Consider the following 14,890-nt stretch of genomic DNA (forward strand, 5'->3'; position numbering starts at 1 on the left):
AGTAGCCTACAGTACTACACGTGGTTGTGCTTTTAATTCCGAAAAACATTTAGGCGGCTACTTTCTTAGATATAGTTCGTCTACTTTAACTCAGGTGGCAAAAATACAACTTTTTCCATTTATTGAATGTATTAGAAAATATAACTGGACACTTTAAAAAGTCAACGGCAAGAAAAAAATCCTTTAGGCAGAAACAAATAACAAAAAAATACCAGCGATAAAAATGAAAAAACTTTTTCGCAATACACAACGTTATTATAGCGGATACAGAAGCCATTGCACGACTATGTCGAAAAATAACTACACGTAAAGTTCCTGTCTTTTTCGGTTCGTTGATTGCGACGTGGAAGACCGAGAAGTAGCACTGCTTGGTGACATGGAAGAACGTGATCTAGTGCCATGTGAGGCAGGTCGGAAAGTGTTTTGATGATCTTTTGAAGGGTAAGACATCTTCATTGTGGGGGTTGATCTTGTTGCAAGTTGAGAATCAACATTTCTAACGGTAAGCGATGTTTCCGAGTAGGTTCTACAAAATAGCGTTAATCATTTAGTGCCTGGTAACTAGTAAAATGCTATTGGTTTCATTGGATTGGCGACGTAAGCCTAGTTTACGGTACAAAGAGAGCAAGCTAACTAGGCTATAACTTGTTTAACTCATACCCGGATGTTATGTCGTCGTTATCATCGTGCGAAGGGAGAGCAGCAAGTTCTTCAAATATTGCTGCTAAACCTTCATATTGTCTTCCGTATGGCATAAGAAAGTCAAGCTGCAGTCCGTTTTTGCCGTCAGGTATGGTTGTTGACAAGCCTGCTGTAACAAAGAATAAGTTTTAAATCAACGCTTTAAAGAAAGTAGGAAATATCCAAGTTTACAATCGTATGTTTTCCTCCTAAACTGACTAGTGATAAATTTACCTCTGTTAACAGGATCGCTTTCATGGTGAGCGTTAAGGTCTTTCTTCTTATTCCCAGTGAAGCGTCCAGGATAAAATTCATCGTCTTCATCTGAACTGGTATCAGGAGGTTGCATAAGATCTGATGGTTGAAGATGAACAGGAAGCGCAGGATATACTGGAAATGGAGCAGCAGAGGGCTTGTAGGGGTAAGCGGGCTGTGACAACATAGGTGTCTTGCTCCTTGACGTCACTGGAACACGGTCGATCCTGCGACCAGGCAAGGACGATGGGCGGTTGGCCGGATTCAAATGAGGCGGTAAGTATGCCCCTTTTAAGCAAATATTCTTATCTCGAGCTGTTGAGGGAGGATCATCAACTGAGCTACTATGACTGGAAGCAGACGTTGATCGGAAGGATGCTTGGGGGTTTTCGTTCAAGGCCTCAATCTCATCGTTAGTTAAGCCGACAAATCCGTTTATTTGCTGCGGAAAATTTGAAACGAACGATTAACGTGGAATGCTATTTGAAACAAAGCCAAAAGACCATGAAGACACAGCTACAGATAAGCTTTATCTCTATGAAAAGCAGAACTTAATAGTAGTTTTCATTTTGTGTAATCACAAAACGAAACGTCTTACTTGAACCATGTCTACAATAGTGGCCGGCTTTGCTTGAGACCCTAAACCAGCAGGGTCACTGGAAGAAGAGGAAGAATTTGTGGAAGATGCCATAGACCCCGAAATCTTTCTGGAATAGTTACTAGAAGGTGTCTGTCTGTGCTCAGCATGCAAGCTGCGAAACAAATGATTGGTCATGCCGGTTACAAAGCTATAAGTAGGCTATATATAGTGAGTGCTAACGTACGTACCTCGGTGTATACATCCCTTGATTCAATAACCTGTCATCTTTAAACGAAATATGTGAAGGATTTTTAACTGGAGATGTTTTTCCGGTAAGAAAGTAAGGGGATGCTCTGTCCATGGAAAATAGAGGCCCAGACCTATCGCGCGGTAGGTATGGCGATGTTTTCCCATTAGTAATGTAAGGAGTTTTTATTGCCAAAAAGTTCATTGTCCTTGGTGGTGCAGTTGAACTTGTGTTCCTGCTACTGGGGCTTCCTGTCAGGGAATCTTTCATGCTAATTACGCTCCTCGGGTGATACGTGCTTGAAGAATGTGACTTGCTTCCAACTGAAGACGGTGGACACACGGAGGAAGCGCTCCGAGATGCAGAACTTGAATCAGGCAAAGTTTGTTGTAAATCGTACTGAATATCTGGTGAATCAAATCGAAACCTTGAACGCTTCTGCATTGTTCTGTTCGTTATAAATTCTCGGTCGCTGGCGTAATTTGCTGGCAAAGTACTGGCACTGCTGGAAATTTCGTCTGAGTTCCTGTCCTCAGTCGAGCTTTCTTTTCTTTCACGCATCAATGCTTCATACGATGGCAAAGGAGAATGCGACTTTGACACGTTCGAATTCGCTAAACTTCGCGGTTTAGGTTGTGGCGCTTCGATTGGCATTGACACTGGACTGTCTGGCGAAAGGTCCTGAAGAAGAATAAAGTATACTTTATTTTAGTGAACGAACAACAGATTCTGAAAAAATCTTCTAAAAAATGTTAACAATTACTCTTATAGATGAAGATTCGGTTGATTTTGGAGAAGCCATTAAGGAAGTAGACTGATCTGATAAAATAACAGTCTCTGCATCAACAATCCGAACATCTTCCGACAGCAAATCTGGCCGTGGAAGATTGCCACGCGAAGAATTAGTTATCTGGTCAAATTCGTAACTTTCGTTGCTTCTTCCAATTTGACCATTTCCTACATTGCAGAGTTTTTCCATGAACAAGGGTCATAATATAGGGTCTTTATTATCATCACATTATTATACGTACTGCAGTCGCAACCTTAATTTCATACGCTTGTAGCCTATACATAGCAGCAACAACTTACCATTTTCAAGTTTAGCCGGTGTTGTCTTTGCGGTATGTGAGCCACCTTTGCCCGGAGTTGCAGTTCCTTTCACCAAACGACTAATATGCCACTTTCTTAAAATCCAAATCACTAAAGCAAACACGATGATCGACGCGAGAGCCGCTACCAAAAACACCCACCAGTCAACTCCGCCCGTGGCTACGCATTCCCCGTTCACAGAGGCATTGCCATCAGCACATCTGCATGTTGTGTTACCAGCTTCAGCGACTGAAGGTTCACATACTTGATTCGATCCTACATGTGAGTAACAATCAACTTATTATTGCCGAAATGATCGTGTAAAGAGATATAAGAATAAACGGATTTTTGGAAGCTGGTATGCGTGTATAAACGTTTTCATTTAAGAAACCAATCAGTATATTCAAGAAACCTTTTTCAGGGAGGGGAAGCTTTATATACTTTCCGAGGCAAAGAAGTAGCTTACCACAACTGAAGTCAATGCAAGGGATGTATGTCTCGCAATTCTGCCCGCTGAAGAAGGTCGAACATTGGCAAGAATAAAATTCGCCAGTTCCTGGCTTACAATCTCCATTGTTTAAACACGGCGAACTTAAACACGATCCTAATGGAATGCACTCATAATCGTTCCTATAAAAAGTATACGGCTTTGGCTTAACATGATACACGTTTGATAATGACGACAACGTGAAGATAATAAAAAACATCCTAGCTTCAAACATTACGATTCTCAAAGAATATAATAGTCCTCACCATACGTCTTTGCAGTACAGCAAGGCTGGGCAAGGGCTTGATGCGCAAACATTCTTCCCGGTACAGCCGAGCTCAACCGCAGACCCTGAACTTCCGTTTTGCACGGTTAGTAATGAACTTCCACCGTCATCCGCCAACGGTTGGGATTGATTGTTTATTTTGAAGCTGAATACACAACCATTGAACGACGGAAGGGAAAGATCAGTCGGCGCCCCCCCAACGTAGATGGTCTGCATTGTAAACATACTTTTTAAGACACTTTAACTAATGTGGTTTCGGTTCTGCGATTAAAAGACATGGGTTGGTTCAGGTACGTGATTTTAATTTATTACTTGAGCCCATGACGTAGCCGGCGGACGCATATAATTACTTCATCAATGTTCAACACCCAACCCTAAATAAATGGGCTGCTTTCCAGAATTTTAAACTCACCTCCACTTGAGTTGGATCTGAGAAATCCATGATACCACCAGAATAGGTTTCTCTGCCTTTTTCTTCACCATCGACAGAAAAAAATATTTCAACATCTGATGCCATAGACACGATGCGAACAACTGCTGTGTGCCACTGCCCGTTCGTAACATCAGAAGTTACCGTTTGCTCCATCATGCCAGTTGATGTGGAGAAGGTATACACAAGAGCCTTGTTTTCCACCTTCATTAAACCCAAAAAAGAAGTGGAAATCCAAGTCTTATTCCTAAACTAGTCGTTAAATTTAAGGCTATATTAGTACAGTTTAACTGTACCTGCAGTGAGGCAGAAGGTGTAGTTGTGGGGCTTTTAATGAAATAAATCAATCCATTACTTTGACGTGTTCTGAAGCGAACTGATATAGAAGACTCTGAAACGATAAAAAAAAGTCCACAATCAACAGTGCGCATATATACACTTACATTTATACAGAATATATAATTTTATACCATAAGGAACAAGAAGAATGAAGTAATTTATTCAATACAGTTTGGATTATTCTAAAGATGTTTACCAGTTGGAACAGTTTCCCTTTTCTTGCGAGATGGAGGAGAAAGCAAAGCTCCGGACGCCGTGATAGCGCTCTGTTGTATGTAATCTTGTAGGAAATTGTATGCAAGGAAGGAATTGCCGTTAAAAGTTGATCCGGTCTAAAATAATTGATTTAGTAGTAAGCAAAAGCAAAATTTGCCAAATATCTCTCTACAAAAAAACATTCTTAATTCATTAACACTAGTAACTTACTCTTGTGTTTTGACAGGTTTTTCCAGATCGATCATCCGTACATTGGCACAAAACGGACGACCACTGATCAACACAACTTGACCCCTCTCCACACACTTTGGTACCAACTTGAGTGGTACATGCATCTGCAGTTTGTGCACCATTGCTTCGGGGACAGCCGTTTACGACATGACTATTGGTCACGATAGCGGATGAGGAAGTGCTTTCAACCAACAAGTTGTTAAAATCAAACTCCCTGATGCATCCCACAAAATCGTAGGAAGAAATCTTCAGGAAAGAAATTTAAAACACACAGTGACGAATAAGTGGCCGTGATATAAGATGACAAAAAGTCAGCGTCTTAACCAAGTCATCAAACTCAAGTCACAAGTAAAGTTCATCCATTTACTTTCAAGATTCAAGCCAAGTTGAATCTTTTGGATAAAGTGACTCGAGTCAAGTTGAGCAAATTAACGTCTAAAAACAAGTTCAACAGGAAGCAAAATCCCGCCGCTATCAGCAAGGAACGTTTCCAGGTTTTACAAAATTTGCGTAATTATTTTGGATTACGCTTTAAAGTTCTTTATAGACTTTATACGGCAAGTTGCACAGAAACGTTTGTATTTGGGCAAACAAAGCAAAGCCGTTTTTGCTTTAATGTCAAAAACAGAATCCAAACAATGACTCGACTACACGTGACATTGAGTCATTTGAATAATTGAAAATGTGGCTGGAATCTGACTTGGGTAAAGTCGTTGTATGCAGAGTGTCAGAAGTTTACAAAATTACAGAAGAAAAACGTTAATCTTGAACAATATTTTTAATCTTTGCTCAGAAAGCCATGTACCTGGTTTGGTCGTTCGGTAATCACAGTCAGGTCAGGTATCCCTCCAAAGTATAAATTTTCTGTCTGCAGGTTAGCGAAGGGCCGGGATGATGAATCACTGTGGGATTGAAACACGAAGCATCCATTGCTAAAATCAAGGCAGCGATCCAGTGTTACATTTGCTCCGGCGCTGTCAATAACCACTGTAACATGATGCCACGATCCGTCATCCAAGCCCTCTCCAACGTTTAAGCTTGTGGCTCTGCAATAGCGTAGTGAAAGGAATCAGAGTTTTTATCTTAACATTTACTTCTGTGAAGTGTTATAGAGAGATCAATGAACATAGAGATGTGTTATGTAAGATATAAATACCATTATTTCCATACTACCATACCATACACTATTACCATACTATTTCCCAATAGCTATACCTGTTATCAGTAAAAGCTCCTAAGTTGTAAGACAGCCTCATACCCCCATCAATGACCTCAAGTGCTACAAATGAAGCACCATGTTGTGCATGGTTGTAAAATAGTAAAGCAGAAGTTGAAACTAAAAGAAATTATATGTTTGGTTATCGTTAGTGCTTAGAAACAGAGATCAGACCCAGGAGAAAGGAAATGTATGTGTGACAAGTGGTAGTTGATCAGCTGAGTGACAGCTCATTTGAGTGACAGCTCATTTGAGTGACACATTCTTTTAACGTTCATTTGAGTGACAAATAATTCATGCTCAACTGAGTGACAGTTCATTTGAGTGACAGTTCATTTCAATTTAAAGATCAGAACATTGTTTGCGCTAAGCTTCTTAGAGGCTGACGCAATACCATCTGCATTTGCAGTTCTTTCACAAGACGCTTCACCAAATGAGGCAGAAATTTTCAGATATTTCGAAGAAGTGTACGTTTTAGGCCGCCCAATCCAAACCGCAACGCGCCGAGGAAGACGACCAATCAACCGTCGCCCTACAAATCGACACCCTCCCCTCTTCTCACCTGATTTTTGGAGTGTCAGCCAACTCCAACAATCAGGTCTTGCACGTACAAATAACATCCAGGAGGCCTGGCATCACCGCTTCAATGCAATTGTTAACAGATACCACCAAAGCATTTTCAAAATAATTGAAGAGTTTCAAAGCGAGCATCATAGAGTTTCCCAAGAACTCTTTCGCCTTGAATTTGGTGCATCGACACCATTGCGCCGATCGCGTATGACAAGGCAAAAAGAAACCCGCATTGGAAATTTGTTTTCCCAGCAAGAAGACCTTCCACAGGAAGTATTTCTCCGCCGAATTGCGCGTAATTTGAAGATCGGACCAACTGCGGAACTAACAGAAGAATTGGACGAGATGGTTGAGGATTCTTAGTTGTTTTTTCTCTAAACTTTGTCTTGTGTGTGTTGTCATCTCTGCATTTACTAATTAACAGCAACTGCAACTTAATCAACAAATGTCAATCTGTCACTCAAATGAATTTCACTGTCCTTATCAATGTGTCACTCAAATGAATTAAACAGTACTTATCAATGTGTCACTCAAATGAACTGCAATTATGTCACTCAAATGAACTGTCACTCAAATAAACTGTCACTCAGCTGATATACAACCGTGACAAGTAATTGAGAACGACGAATAAACCTGTTGCAAATTCAAATGCAATTCTATTGCTTGCTTGGTCGAGCGTTGGTAAGGTAAGATAAGATAGAGATTCAAAGCCAAGACTATTGACCTCGCAATTATTCCCGCTCGCTCCAAAAGGGCACTGACAGGTGTCGGTTTGAAGTCCATCTGCAAAAAAACAAGATTTCAGAGTGATGGAAAGCGACCAACGTAACAAAACAAGACCTGTCGCTCCGTTTCCTGATAAAAAAGTCATTCACTGAACGTTCTGTAAGCGTCGAACTTGTGTATATACCTTTGCAAGTTCCACCGTTTAAACATGGAGCGCTAAAGCAGAAGTCAATGTCTTGATCGCATACTTTTCCTTCATACCCCACCGGACAGTTGCACTCAAAGTCAGCAACCAGGTCGGTGCACGTGGCATCATTCTTGCAAGGATTGGAAACGCAGTCGTCGATGTCGATCTCGCAAAGCTGTCCCGAGTAACCTGTCGAACAGTAAAGTGTGACATTTTTAGTTTATTTTCTGTAGCTGAACGATTTAAGAAGGTCCACAAGTCGTAAACTACATTTGTTTTCAGGCATCGAAATCTTATCCAGCACGATAGTTGTGAGGGCATACCAAGGGCACAGGAGCATATGAAACTTTCAGGACCATCCTGGCATGTTCCGCCGTTCTTGCATGGCTCTCTTAAGCATTCATCTGTTACTATTGAAATTTCAACATCTATCATAGCAGTCTTGTCTGGCATATAGCTTCCAGGATTCTTTGCTATTATGGTGAGAGGAATTTTGTCTCCCAAATCTAGAGTTGCTCCTTCAGAGACAGAAAGCTCACCTGTGAGACAAACGAGTCAATCATTTACTTGTGACAAGTAATTTGTAGAACTTTAACGGTATGAATTGCGATAGGTTTTTTTGCAATCACATCTGTGTTCAAGTAGCTACCAACCTGAGAATCGATCGATCTCAAAACCTCTGCCTTCACTCCAGCCAGCCAAGTGGAAAAATACTACGCCTCTGGACCCGCCATCTGCATCAGTAACATTGAGTTGAGTGATTGCTTCACCTGCGCAACAAATAGATCTATTATTTATGCTAATGGCAATATGTTAATTTTACCGAATCATTTCATGCTGTTGTATTGTATTATTTATGTTAAAAAAGCTACCTGGTGCACTGTTCACAGAAGTAAAAAAGCTGAAAACAGGGGAAACAAATTCCGGAGCATATTCGTTTACATCGATTATATGAAGTGTGAGGTTTGCGCGGTCCGTGAAAGAAGCAATAGCACCGTCCGAAACAATTACCTGAAATTAAACCAAGCGATATCTGTGCAGGTCAATTTTGAAATTATTTCTGGAAAAGAATTTCTGTGAGACAATTTTCATGAGGAGATCCCGACACAAGCACAATATAAAATTTTACCTCAAAATTGAGATTGGTCGTTGTTTCGTAATCCAAATATGTATCGGGTGCCGTGGATATATCTCCAGTGAGAGTTCGAATCATCAATTCCTTTTGTGGTGCAATGCTGTAGAAACCTATCGCGTTTTCTCCACTGTCTGAATCCGTGGCCTGAATCCTGTATTGCACATACATGTTTTAGATAGTCATAGCATGTGATTATAACAGATTATACTTTGATGAAAGAGCCCTATTGGTTTCACGAGACCTGGACCATCAATTGGTCATGCTATGTATATATTTGCCGGTTAATTAGTTACCCTGATAGTAAACATCAGTTTAAAATGGAATGTATGACTTGCTGTTCTTACCTTGTCACATGCGTCCGAGGTGGTATGCTTTCTGTGACGTATGCAACAAAATACGAAGAGTTAAATCGAGGAGATTGGTCATTGACGTCATTGATGGGGATTTCCACTCTAGTTTGATCACTGAGTGACGTCACAGCACGGTCTGACGCTAAGTACAAAAAATTATTGATGAATATGAATTAATTTTCATTCGCTACAATATTTCTTCTAATGCTAAATTTAATATGTAAAATAATAGCAAAATGTTACCTATCACCGTTAGATGATATGATGTCTTTGTCTCATAATCCAGATGAGAAGATACGGAAATAACACCCGTTTTTGAATTAATTCGGAAAGGTTTATCAGCGTCTTCAACGTGTAGGCTATATTGGACCTGAGTGAATGTTTATAAATGCATTCATTTTTCGGAACCTTCTCATAAAAATTGCATTAAATCAAAAAAAAATCAAAGAACCAGTTTCTATGAAAATATAAAAAAATAGTTTTCCACGTTTTAACTTACCTCTCCGTTTATTCCATGATCATTATCGTTAGCGTCAACTTTTACAACGAAACTTCCAATGGAAGCATTTTCATCAACCGGTGAAGCCGTATAAGAATGTTGGAGGAATGCAGGCCTGCATAGAGATTAAACAGGTAAACTACATGACGTGACTATTTCTTATGACAGCAGACTTCGCTTAGAAGACAAAAATGGGGACGTTTAAGATTGATGGAGCAATTGCACATAAACCTATAGTTACCTGTTATTGTTACTCTCTGCCACTTCCAAAGTAACAACCAGGTCGCTAAACTTTCGTGGTAACCCGTTATCTGTGGCCCTAACTATAAGTGAAATTTCTGTGCGGAGAGTTAGACGCAATAGCGATTGTGACGAAGTTATGACCCCAGTCATCAAATTGATGTCAAAATAAGACGAATAACCTCCTTCCAGAATCACATAAGTGATGATGTCACCATCTTCGTCACTTGCAGTCACAGAAAGCACCTTTAATTTAATAAAAAAAAGTTTAAACAAATAGGCTACGATATAAAGGTATATTTGCCAAGATATGGGAGACTGTACCATAAGAGATTGTTAAATACGAAGCCATGGAAAAATAACTTTTTGATGCAGACTAACAGTATAACTGAACATATCATTTTAATTTTCTTACGGTTGATCCAGCTGGTTGTGACTGTAGAACAGCCACTGGAAACAAGTAGTCATCTCGGAAGAGAGGAAAATGCGTATTAGAAGCAACTATGATGACGTCGACTGTTACGGATGTTGAGAGAGGTTGAGGAGTTCCGGAGTCAGTTGCAGACACAGTCAAACCGTATCTTAGTGGGCAGATACGACTGGCATCTACACAGAAAAGCGATCGCTAAAGGACCATTTACCAAAAGCTACGTTGTAAAAATGAAAATATCTGTTAATTGCGTTCTCCTAACTAATTATAGCTGAATACCAGTGGGGGAACACGTCAGAGAGTTTGTTGAAAATACTTCGCCAGTTGTATGGTTGATAGTAAAGTAATCGGTGCTGCTTTCAATGTTGTACCATACCTGTAGCAATGACAGTAGTTTGAAATATAAGGGTTTCATGTCAAGCTTATGTCTATAAGATAGAGGATCCGATACTAAGTATGGAGCAATAATAGTACCTCCTGATTCTGGCCTTCATCAGCATCTGTAGATGCAAGACTGAATATCAAAGAGTCTGCAGACGTTTCATTGAGTATTCTGAAATCTCGGTTAAAGTTTGTAAACCTACGGAAAAGTAACAAAACAAAGCTTTTAAACCCTAATATTTCATACTCCGGTTGAACAAATGGCTTTGCTAGATGTTTTGTAAGATGCAATTTCATACACGAAACTAAGCCACTTTTAAAACATGATTTTACTTTGGAGCATTATCATTGACGTCAGAAACTGTGATGTCCACTTGAGTATTTGTCACCCACGCACCATCTTCCGCTTCTACTAGAAGTTGGTAGCTGTGGATTAAATAACCAAAGATTAGAGACATAGATTTATTATAGTGCTTAAAACATGCGTTCTATCAAAGACAATACAGCAACGCACACATCAACATTCAACATCTTCCATACCTAGCCTGTTTTTCTCTGTCCAGTTTTTTGTTCACCCTGACTGTTCCAGTAACTGAATCTATGACAAACGTATCGTTGAAGTTGTCAGTAGGCCTAAACCGGTATTGATTTTGGGCGTTTTCTGCTGTATCCAGGTCAAAGCTGGTTATCTAAACAATTTGGATGCAATTGTCATTACGTTCAAAATTAAAATATAGTCGTGGCATCATTCTATAACGACAACGAAAAATACTTTTACAATGGCATTTACTTGAATCACATAATCGCCGACGGCAGCGTTCTCCTTTACGGTGGCGCTAAAGAGTCTTGTGAAAGAAGGCGGATCGTCATTGACATCTTCCACTGTAATTATGACAGTTGCTGAGCTAGCTAGGTTGTCTTTGTCTGAAGCCGAAACGGTGAGATAGTAGCTGAAAAATCCAAAGCGATTTAGGAGTATGCGTTGGAGGCGGAGCAAATAAAACAAGAGATATTTTCGAAAGGGAAAGTTTGAACAGTGAAAGCAAACCCGATAGAATATAAACTCACGTTTCTTTTTCTTCTCTGTCCAGCGGAACTGAATTTGTTATTGTTCCAGAAGAATCTATTTGAAATCTTTCAGGATATTCGCTTTCGACCTCAACTATCGAGAAATCAAGCACTCCTCCCGCATCTAATGCATGAAAGTATACTTCGCTAACAAACGAAAACGAGCTTTGATTCAAGCATTTTTCCAAAAAAGCTGTTTTTTCCAGTTCGTTAAAGGAGCAAATAGTACAAGTTTTTAACAGGTTAACTAACTTGTATCTGGATCAGTTGCACTAAGGGTGATTATATTCCTGCCTACAACCCCTTCAGGGATGGAACCGGAATACATGTACATTGAAAATTTGGGCGCGTTATCGTTGAAATCGAGGACCTGCAAGTGATGATAAATATTTCAGCAGCACGTTTTTAAACTAAACGAAGCTAGAAATATTCATTGGATCGATCACAGAACGATTCATACTTTGACAGTCATAGACGTATAAGATGAAAGTGTGGGTCTTCCAGAATCTTTTGCCTCCATCCAAAGGTAAAAAGTCGAAGTAATTTCCCGGTCCAAGGATTTTACACGTCTCAACTGACCTGTTGTTTGATCCAAGGCAAAGCAGTCGTTCAAGTTTCCACCTATACACCCAGACACGATCACTTTCTAGAAATAACTAACCTTACAATGAGCATGACAAGGAGTTAAATATATCCTATAGATTTTTATGACAATGAATTCTTTAGTTTATCACTGATTTAACCCACCGACGATTTTGTAGTTGATATCTAACGATCCCGACCGACTAGACGTTGCTTGAAAAGTAAACAAGGGATCGGATTCTGGAGAAGTGTTTTCCATGATCGAAAACGTAGTGCTTGGACTTGACGTGAATACCGGGTATACGTCATTATTTACAACAACAGTGATGTTGGCAACTGATGACAGACGGTTGTAACCGTGGTCCATCGCTTGCACCTAAAAATGAAAATGTGTTTCCTTCTTTTACACAAAGGACATATTCGACATATGCAATATTGTGCATTTCAGCATTCAACAACATTCGGCATTTAACATATTTATTCAAAATAACACGCAACAAGTACACAGCTGTTATGTTGTACCTGAAACTGGTAAGAAGACAACGAAAAGGCTGCTGTGGAAGAAATTACTCCTGTTGCAGAGTCGATTTCAAATGGCAACGCAGTGTCACTAGAGAGCAGTGCATATGAAACTCGTCCATTTTCCTTGGCATCTCGGTCGTCTGCCCACACAACGCCGCATACGCCACCTGTAGACAAAACAATCAACAAAAGTATAAATACGAGAAAAATGGTATTTTTGTTAGCACACACGCATCAAGAAGTTAGGTAAAAAGAAAGTACCGCTAGTTGGTGCAAAAAAATCGAAAGAACTTTGCATGAATTCGGGAAAATGATCGTTGACATCAAGCACATGGACAGTGACAGAAGCAGAAGAAGACCTCGCAGACCCTTCAGAGTCTAAACAAAATAACTAGTTTTAAAATTTGCTTCTGATGGAGCAAAGCTAACTAGCAATCTAGTTCAGGTTGAAATTCTTACCTGAACTATCGGTAGCAACAATGGTGAAAGTATATTGAGGGCGCTCCTCGTAATTCAATGGTTGTGAGAGAAGGATTGCGCCATCCGATGGATCAATAATAAACGGTAGATTTGTCTCAGGAGAAATTATTGCGTAACTGCAGCAAAAGCGGAATTTCTTTAACAGCTTGCTTATTGCAAGACGGTGAAATCCGAAAAATAAGGTTTGTATAAGTTGTACAAAAGCCACGTTATTTTTACAAACATTCAGTTAAAGACAGTAGAAGAAAACTTTTTAGAAGGCGCTTACCTTAAAACACCATATTCTCCGCCATCTTCGTCGAACGCTGTTGCCATGAATATTTGGGTACCCACTGTGGCGTTTTCTGCGATCGCCGCTCTGATTGTTCTTGGTTTAAAGACCGGAGTGTGTTCGTTAACATCTTTTATTGATATAAGAACACTGGCTGATCCACTGAGTGAAGGAAAACCTATAAGTTCCAGAAAGAGGAAACGATAACTAACGTTGAACAACCTAATATAATCGCAACGTAAATGCCAATATCTGCGACTTCATTGAATCTTAAATCTTAAATCTAGATAGCTTTTACACATAGCATGTTTCTTTAATCCAATATACCTCTGTCTACCGCCGTAACCACCACAGTGAAACGTTCCACTTCTTCTCTGTCCACGGCTCGTAAAATTTGAAGCCGCCCGGTGTTGGTAATGCGGAAAAGATCGTCATAGCTACCGCTAGCAGCAACACCATCCTTGACAACGCTGGTGACGACAGCAGCACGAAAATCCACGCGTCCGCCGTTACCAGTATCATTGTCAAATACTTGAAACTATAAAGCAAAGAGATATTGTAAAAGATACTGAGGATATACCCATGCCCATTTCATAATATCCAGTAGGTGAATATAATTGCAGCATGGATACACCAAATCATATTTGTGAATTACCACCTGCACAATATCCACAACTGAATCCATATTCTCAGCTACGTTAACCAACGCATAGTCTGGGGAGAGGATAGGCTCACAGTCGTTCACATCTTCCACGTTGATAAAGACGGTGATGTTCGCAGAAAGCGATGGGACGCCGGAATCGTAACTTTGTATAAAGAGCTCGTATCCGGAGGTTTCCTCATAGTCCAGCTTCCCAATCAAATAAATTACACCTGTGACGTGAAGATCCATGAAATGATGCAAAAGCTGCTTTTAAAAGTGAAATATCTTAATATGTTCGACCATAAATGAAATTACTTAATTAATCCCGATATAATACGTAAACAAGATTCATCCAACTTACCTGTGGTCGAGTCCACTTGAATTTTGTTAGAACCTTCCGAATACAGCAGCCTGTACTTTACAAAACCATTCCATCCTTTATCACGATCAGAAGCCTGAACTTGAGTAATGAAGCTTCCAGTCGGAGCATCTTCAGGAATGTTGGCGACGACACTCATTGAGGAGAAGGTCGGTGCATTGTTGTTGACGTCAGTGATGACTACATCCAGATTTCTGGATGCTGTGAGGAACCCTACCGAAGTTAATTGTATTTGCAAGTTATTATTAATAGTTATTATTAATGGTTATTGCAAACCGTGTTGTAGGCACTAACTTATGTAGCGGAATGCGTTTATCAGGAGCTATCAGGTCGAATGTCGAGTGACTTGTTATACAAAAGCACACATTCC

At 40.0% G+C, this 14,890-nt stretch overlaps 1 protein-coding gene across 2 annotated transcripts in view; it reads right to left on the reverse strand.

Annotated features, from left to right (window-relative positions):
- Positions 1-104: 104 nt before the first annotated feature.
- The window catches only part of LOC143471246 (protocadherin Fat 4-like), a 28,441-nt gene continuing 13,655 nt past the window's right edge, over positions 105-14,890 (reverse strand). Inside the window, exons 17-58 of one of the 2 annotated variants that reach the window (XM_076969771.1) lie at positions 14,503-14,733; positions 14,157-14,371; positions 13,826-14,036; positions 13,496-13,676; positions 13,207-13,343; positions 13,009-13,125; positions 12,748-12,914; positions 12,391-12,601; positions 12,104-12,264; positions 11,896-12,013; positions 11,644-11,767; positions 11,366-11,525; positions 11,116-11,264; positions 10,909-11,001; positions 10,669-10,774; positions 10,474-10,570; positions 10,180-10,370; positions 9,766-10,010; positions 9,525-9,639; positions 9,269-9,395; positions 9,020-9,167; positions 8,670-8,826; positions 8,413-8,551; positions 8,194-8,310; positions 7,864-8,079; positions 7,538-7,729; positions 7,261-7,410; positions 6,057-6,177; positions 5,647-5,887; positions 4,821-5,087; positions 4,591-4,726; positions 4,352-4,446; positions 4,038-4,259; positions 3,606-3,835; positions 3,319-3,482; positions 2,853-3,128; positions 2,527-2,720; positions 1,765-2,444; positions 1,535-1,688; positions 916-1,378; positions 661-808; positions 105-526 (exon numbers count right to left, since the gene is read on the reverse strand). In XM_076969771.1, coding sequence (XP_076825886.1) covers positions 301-526; positions 661-808; positions 916-1,378; positions 1,535-1,688; positions 1,765-2,444; positions 2,527-2,720; positions 2,853-3,128; positions 3,319-3,482; positions 3,606-3,835; positions 4,038-4,259; positions 4,352-4,446; positions 4,591-4,726; positions 4,821-5,087; positions 5,647-5,887; positions 6,057-6,177; positions 7,261-7,410; positions 7,538-7,729; positions 7,864-8,079; positions 8,194-8,310; positions 8,413-8,551; positions 8,670-8,826; positions 9,020-9,167; positions 9,269-9,395; positions 9,525-9,639; positions 9,766-10,010; positions 10,180-10,370; positions 10,474-10,570; positions 10,669-10,774; positions 10,909-11,001; positions 11,116-11,264; positions 11,366-11,525; positions 11,644-11,767; positions 11,896-12,013; positions 12,104-12,264; positions 12,391-12,601; positions 12,748-12,914; positions 13,009-13,125; positions 13,207-13,343; positions 13,496-13,676; positions 13,826-14,036; positions 14,157-14,371; positions 14,503-14,733 — 7,892 coding nt within the window. In that variant the 3' untranslated portion in view covers positions 105-300. Of the gene's footprint in view, positions 527-660; positions 812-915; positions 1,379-1,534; positions 1,689-1,764; positions 2,445-2,526; positions 2,721-2,852; positions 3,129-3,318; positions 3,483-3,605; positions 3,836-4,037; positions 4,260-4,351; positions 4,447-4,590; positions 4,727-4,820; positions 5,088-5,646; positions 5,888-6,056; positions 6,178-7,260; positions 7,411-7,537; positions 7,730-7,863; positions 8,080-8,193; positions 8,311-8,412; positions 8,552-8,669; positions 8,827-9,019; positions 9,168-9,268; positions 9,396-9,524; positions 9,640-9,765; positions 10,011-10,179; positions 10,371-10,473; positions 10,571-10,668; positions 10,775-10,908; positions 11,002-11,115; positions 11,265-11,365; positions 11,526-11,643; positions 11,768-11,895; positions 12,014-12,103; positions 12,265-12,390; positions 12,602-12,747; positions 12,915-13,008; positions 13,126-13,206; positions 13,344-13,495; positions 13,677-13,825; positions 14,037-14,156; positions 14,372-14,502; positions 14,734-14,890 lie in introns of both variants that reach the window. The other variant, XM_076969695.1, reaches the window with a different exon arrangement.

Source organism: Clavelina lepadiformis, chromosome 1, assembly GCF_947623445.1.
Source record: "Clavelina lepadiformis chromosome 1, kaClaLepa1.1, whole genome shotgun sequence".
NCBI lineage: Eukaryota > Metazoa > Chordata > Ascidiacea > Aplousobranchia > Clavelinidae > Clavelina > Clavelina lepadiformis.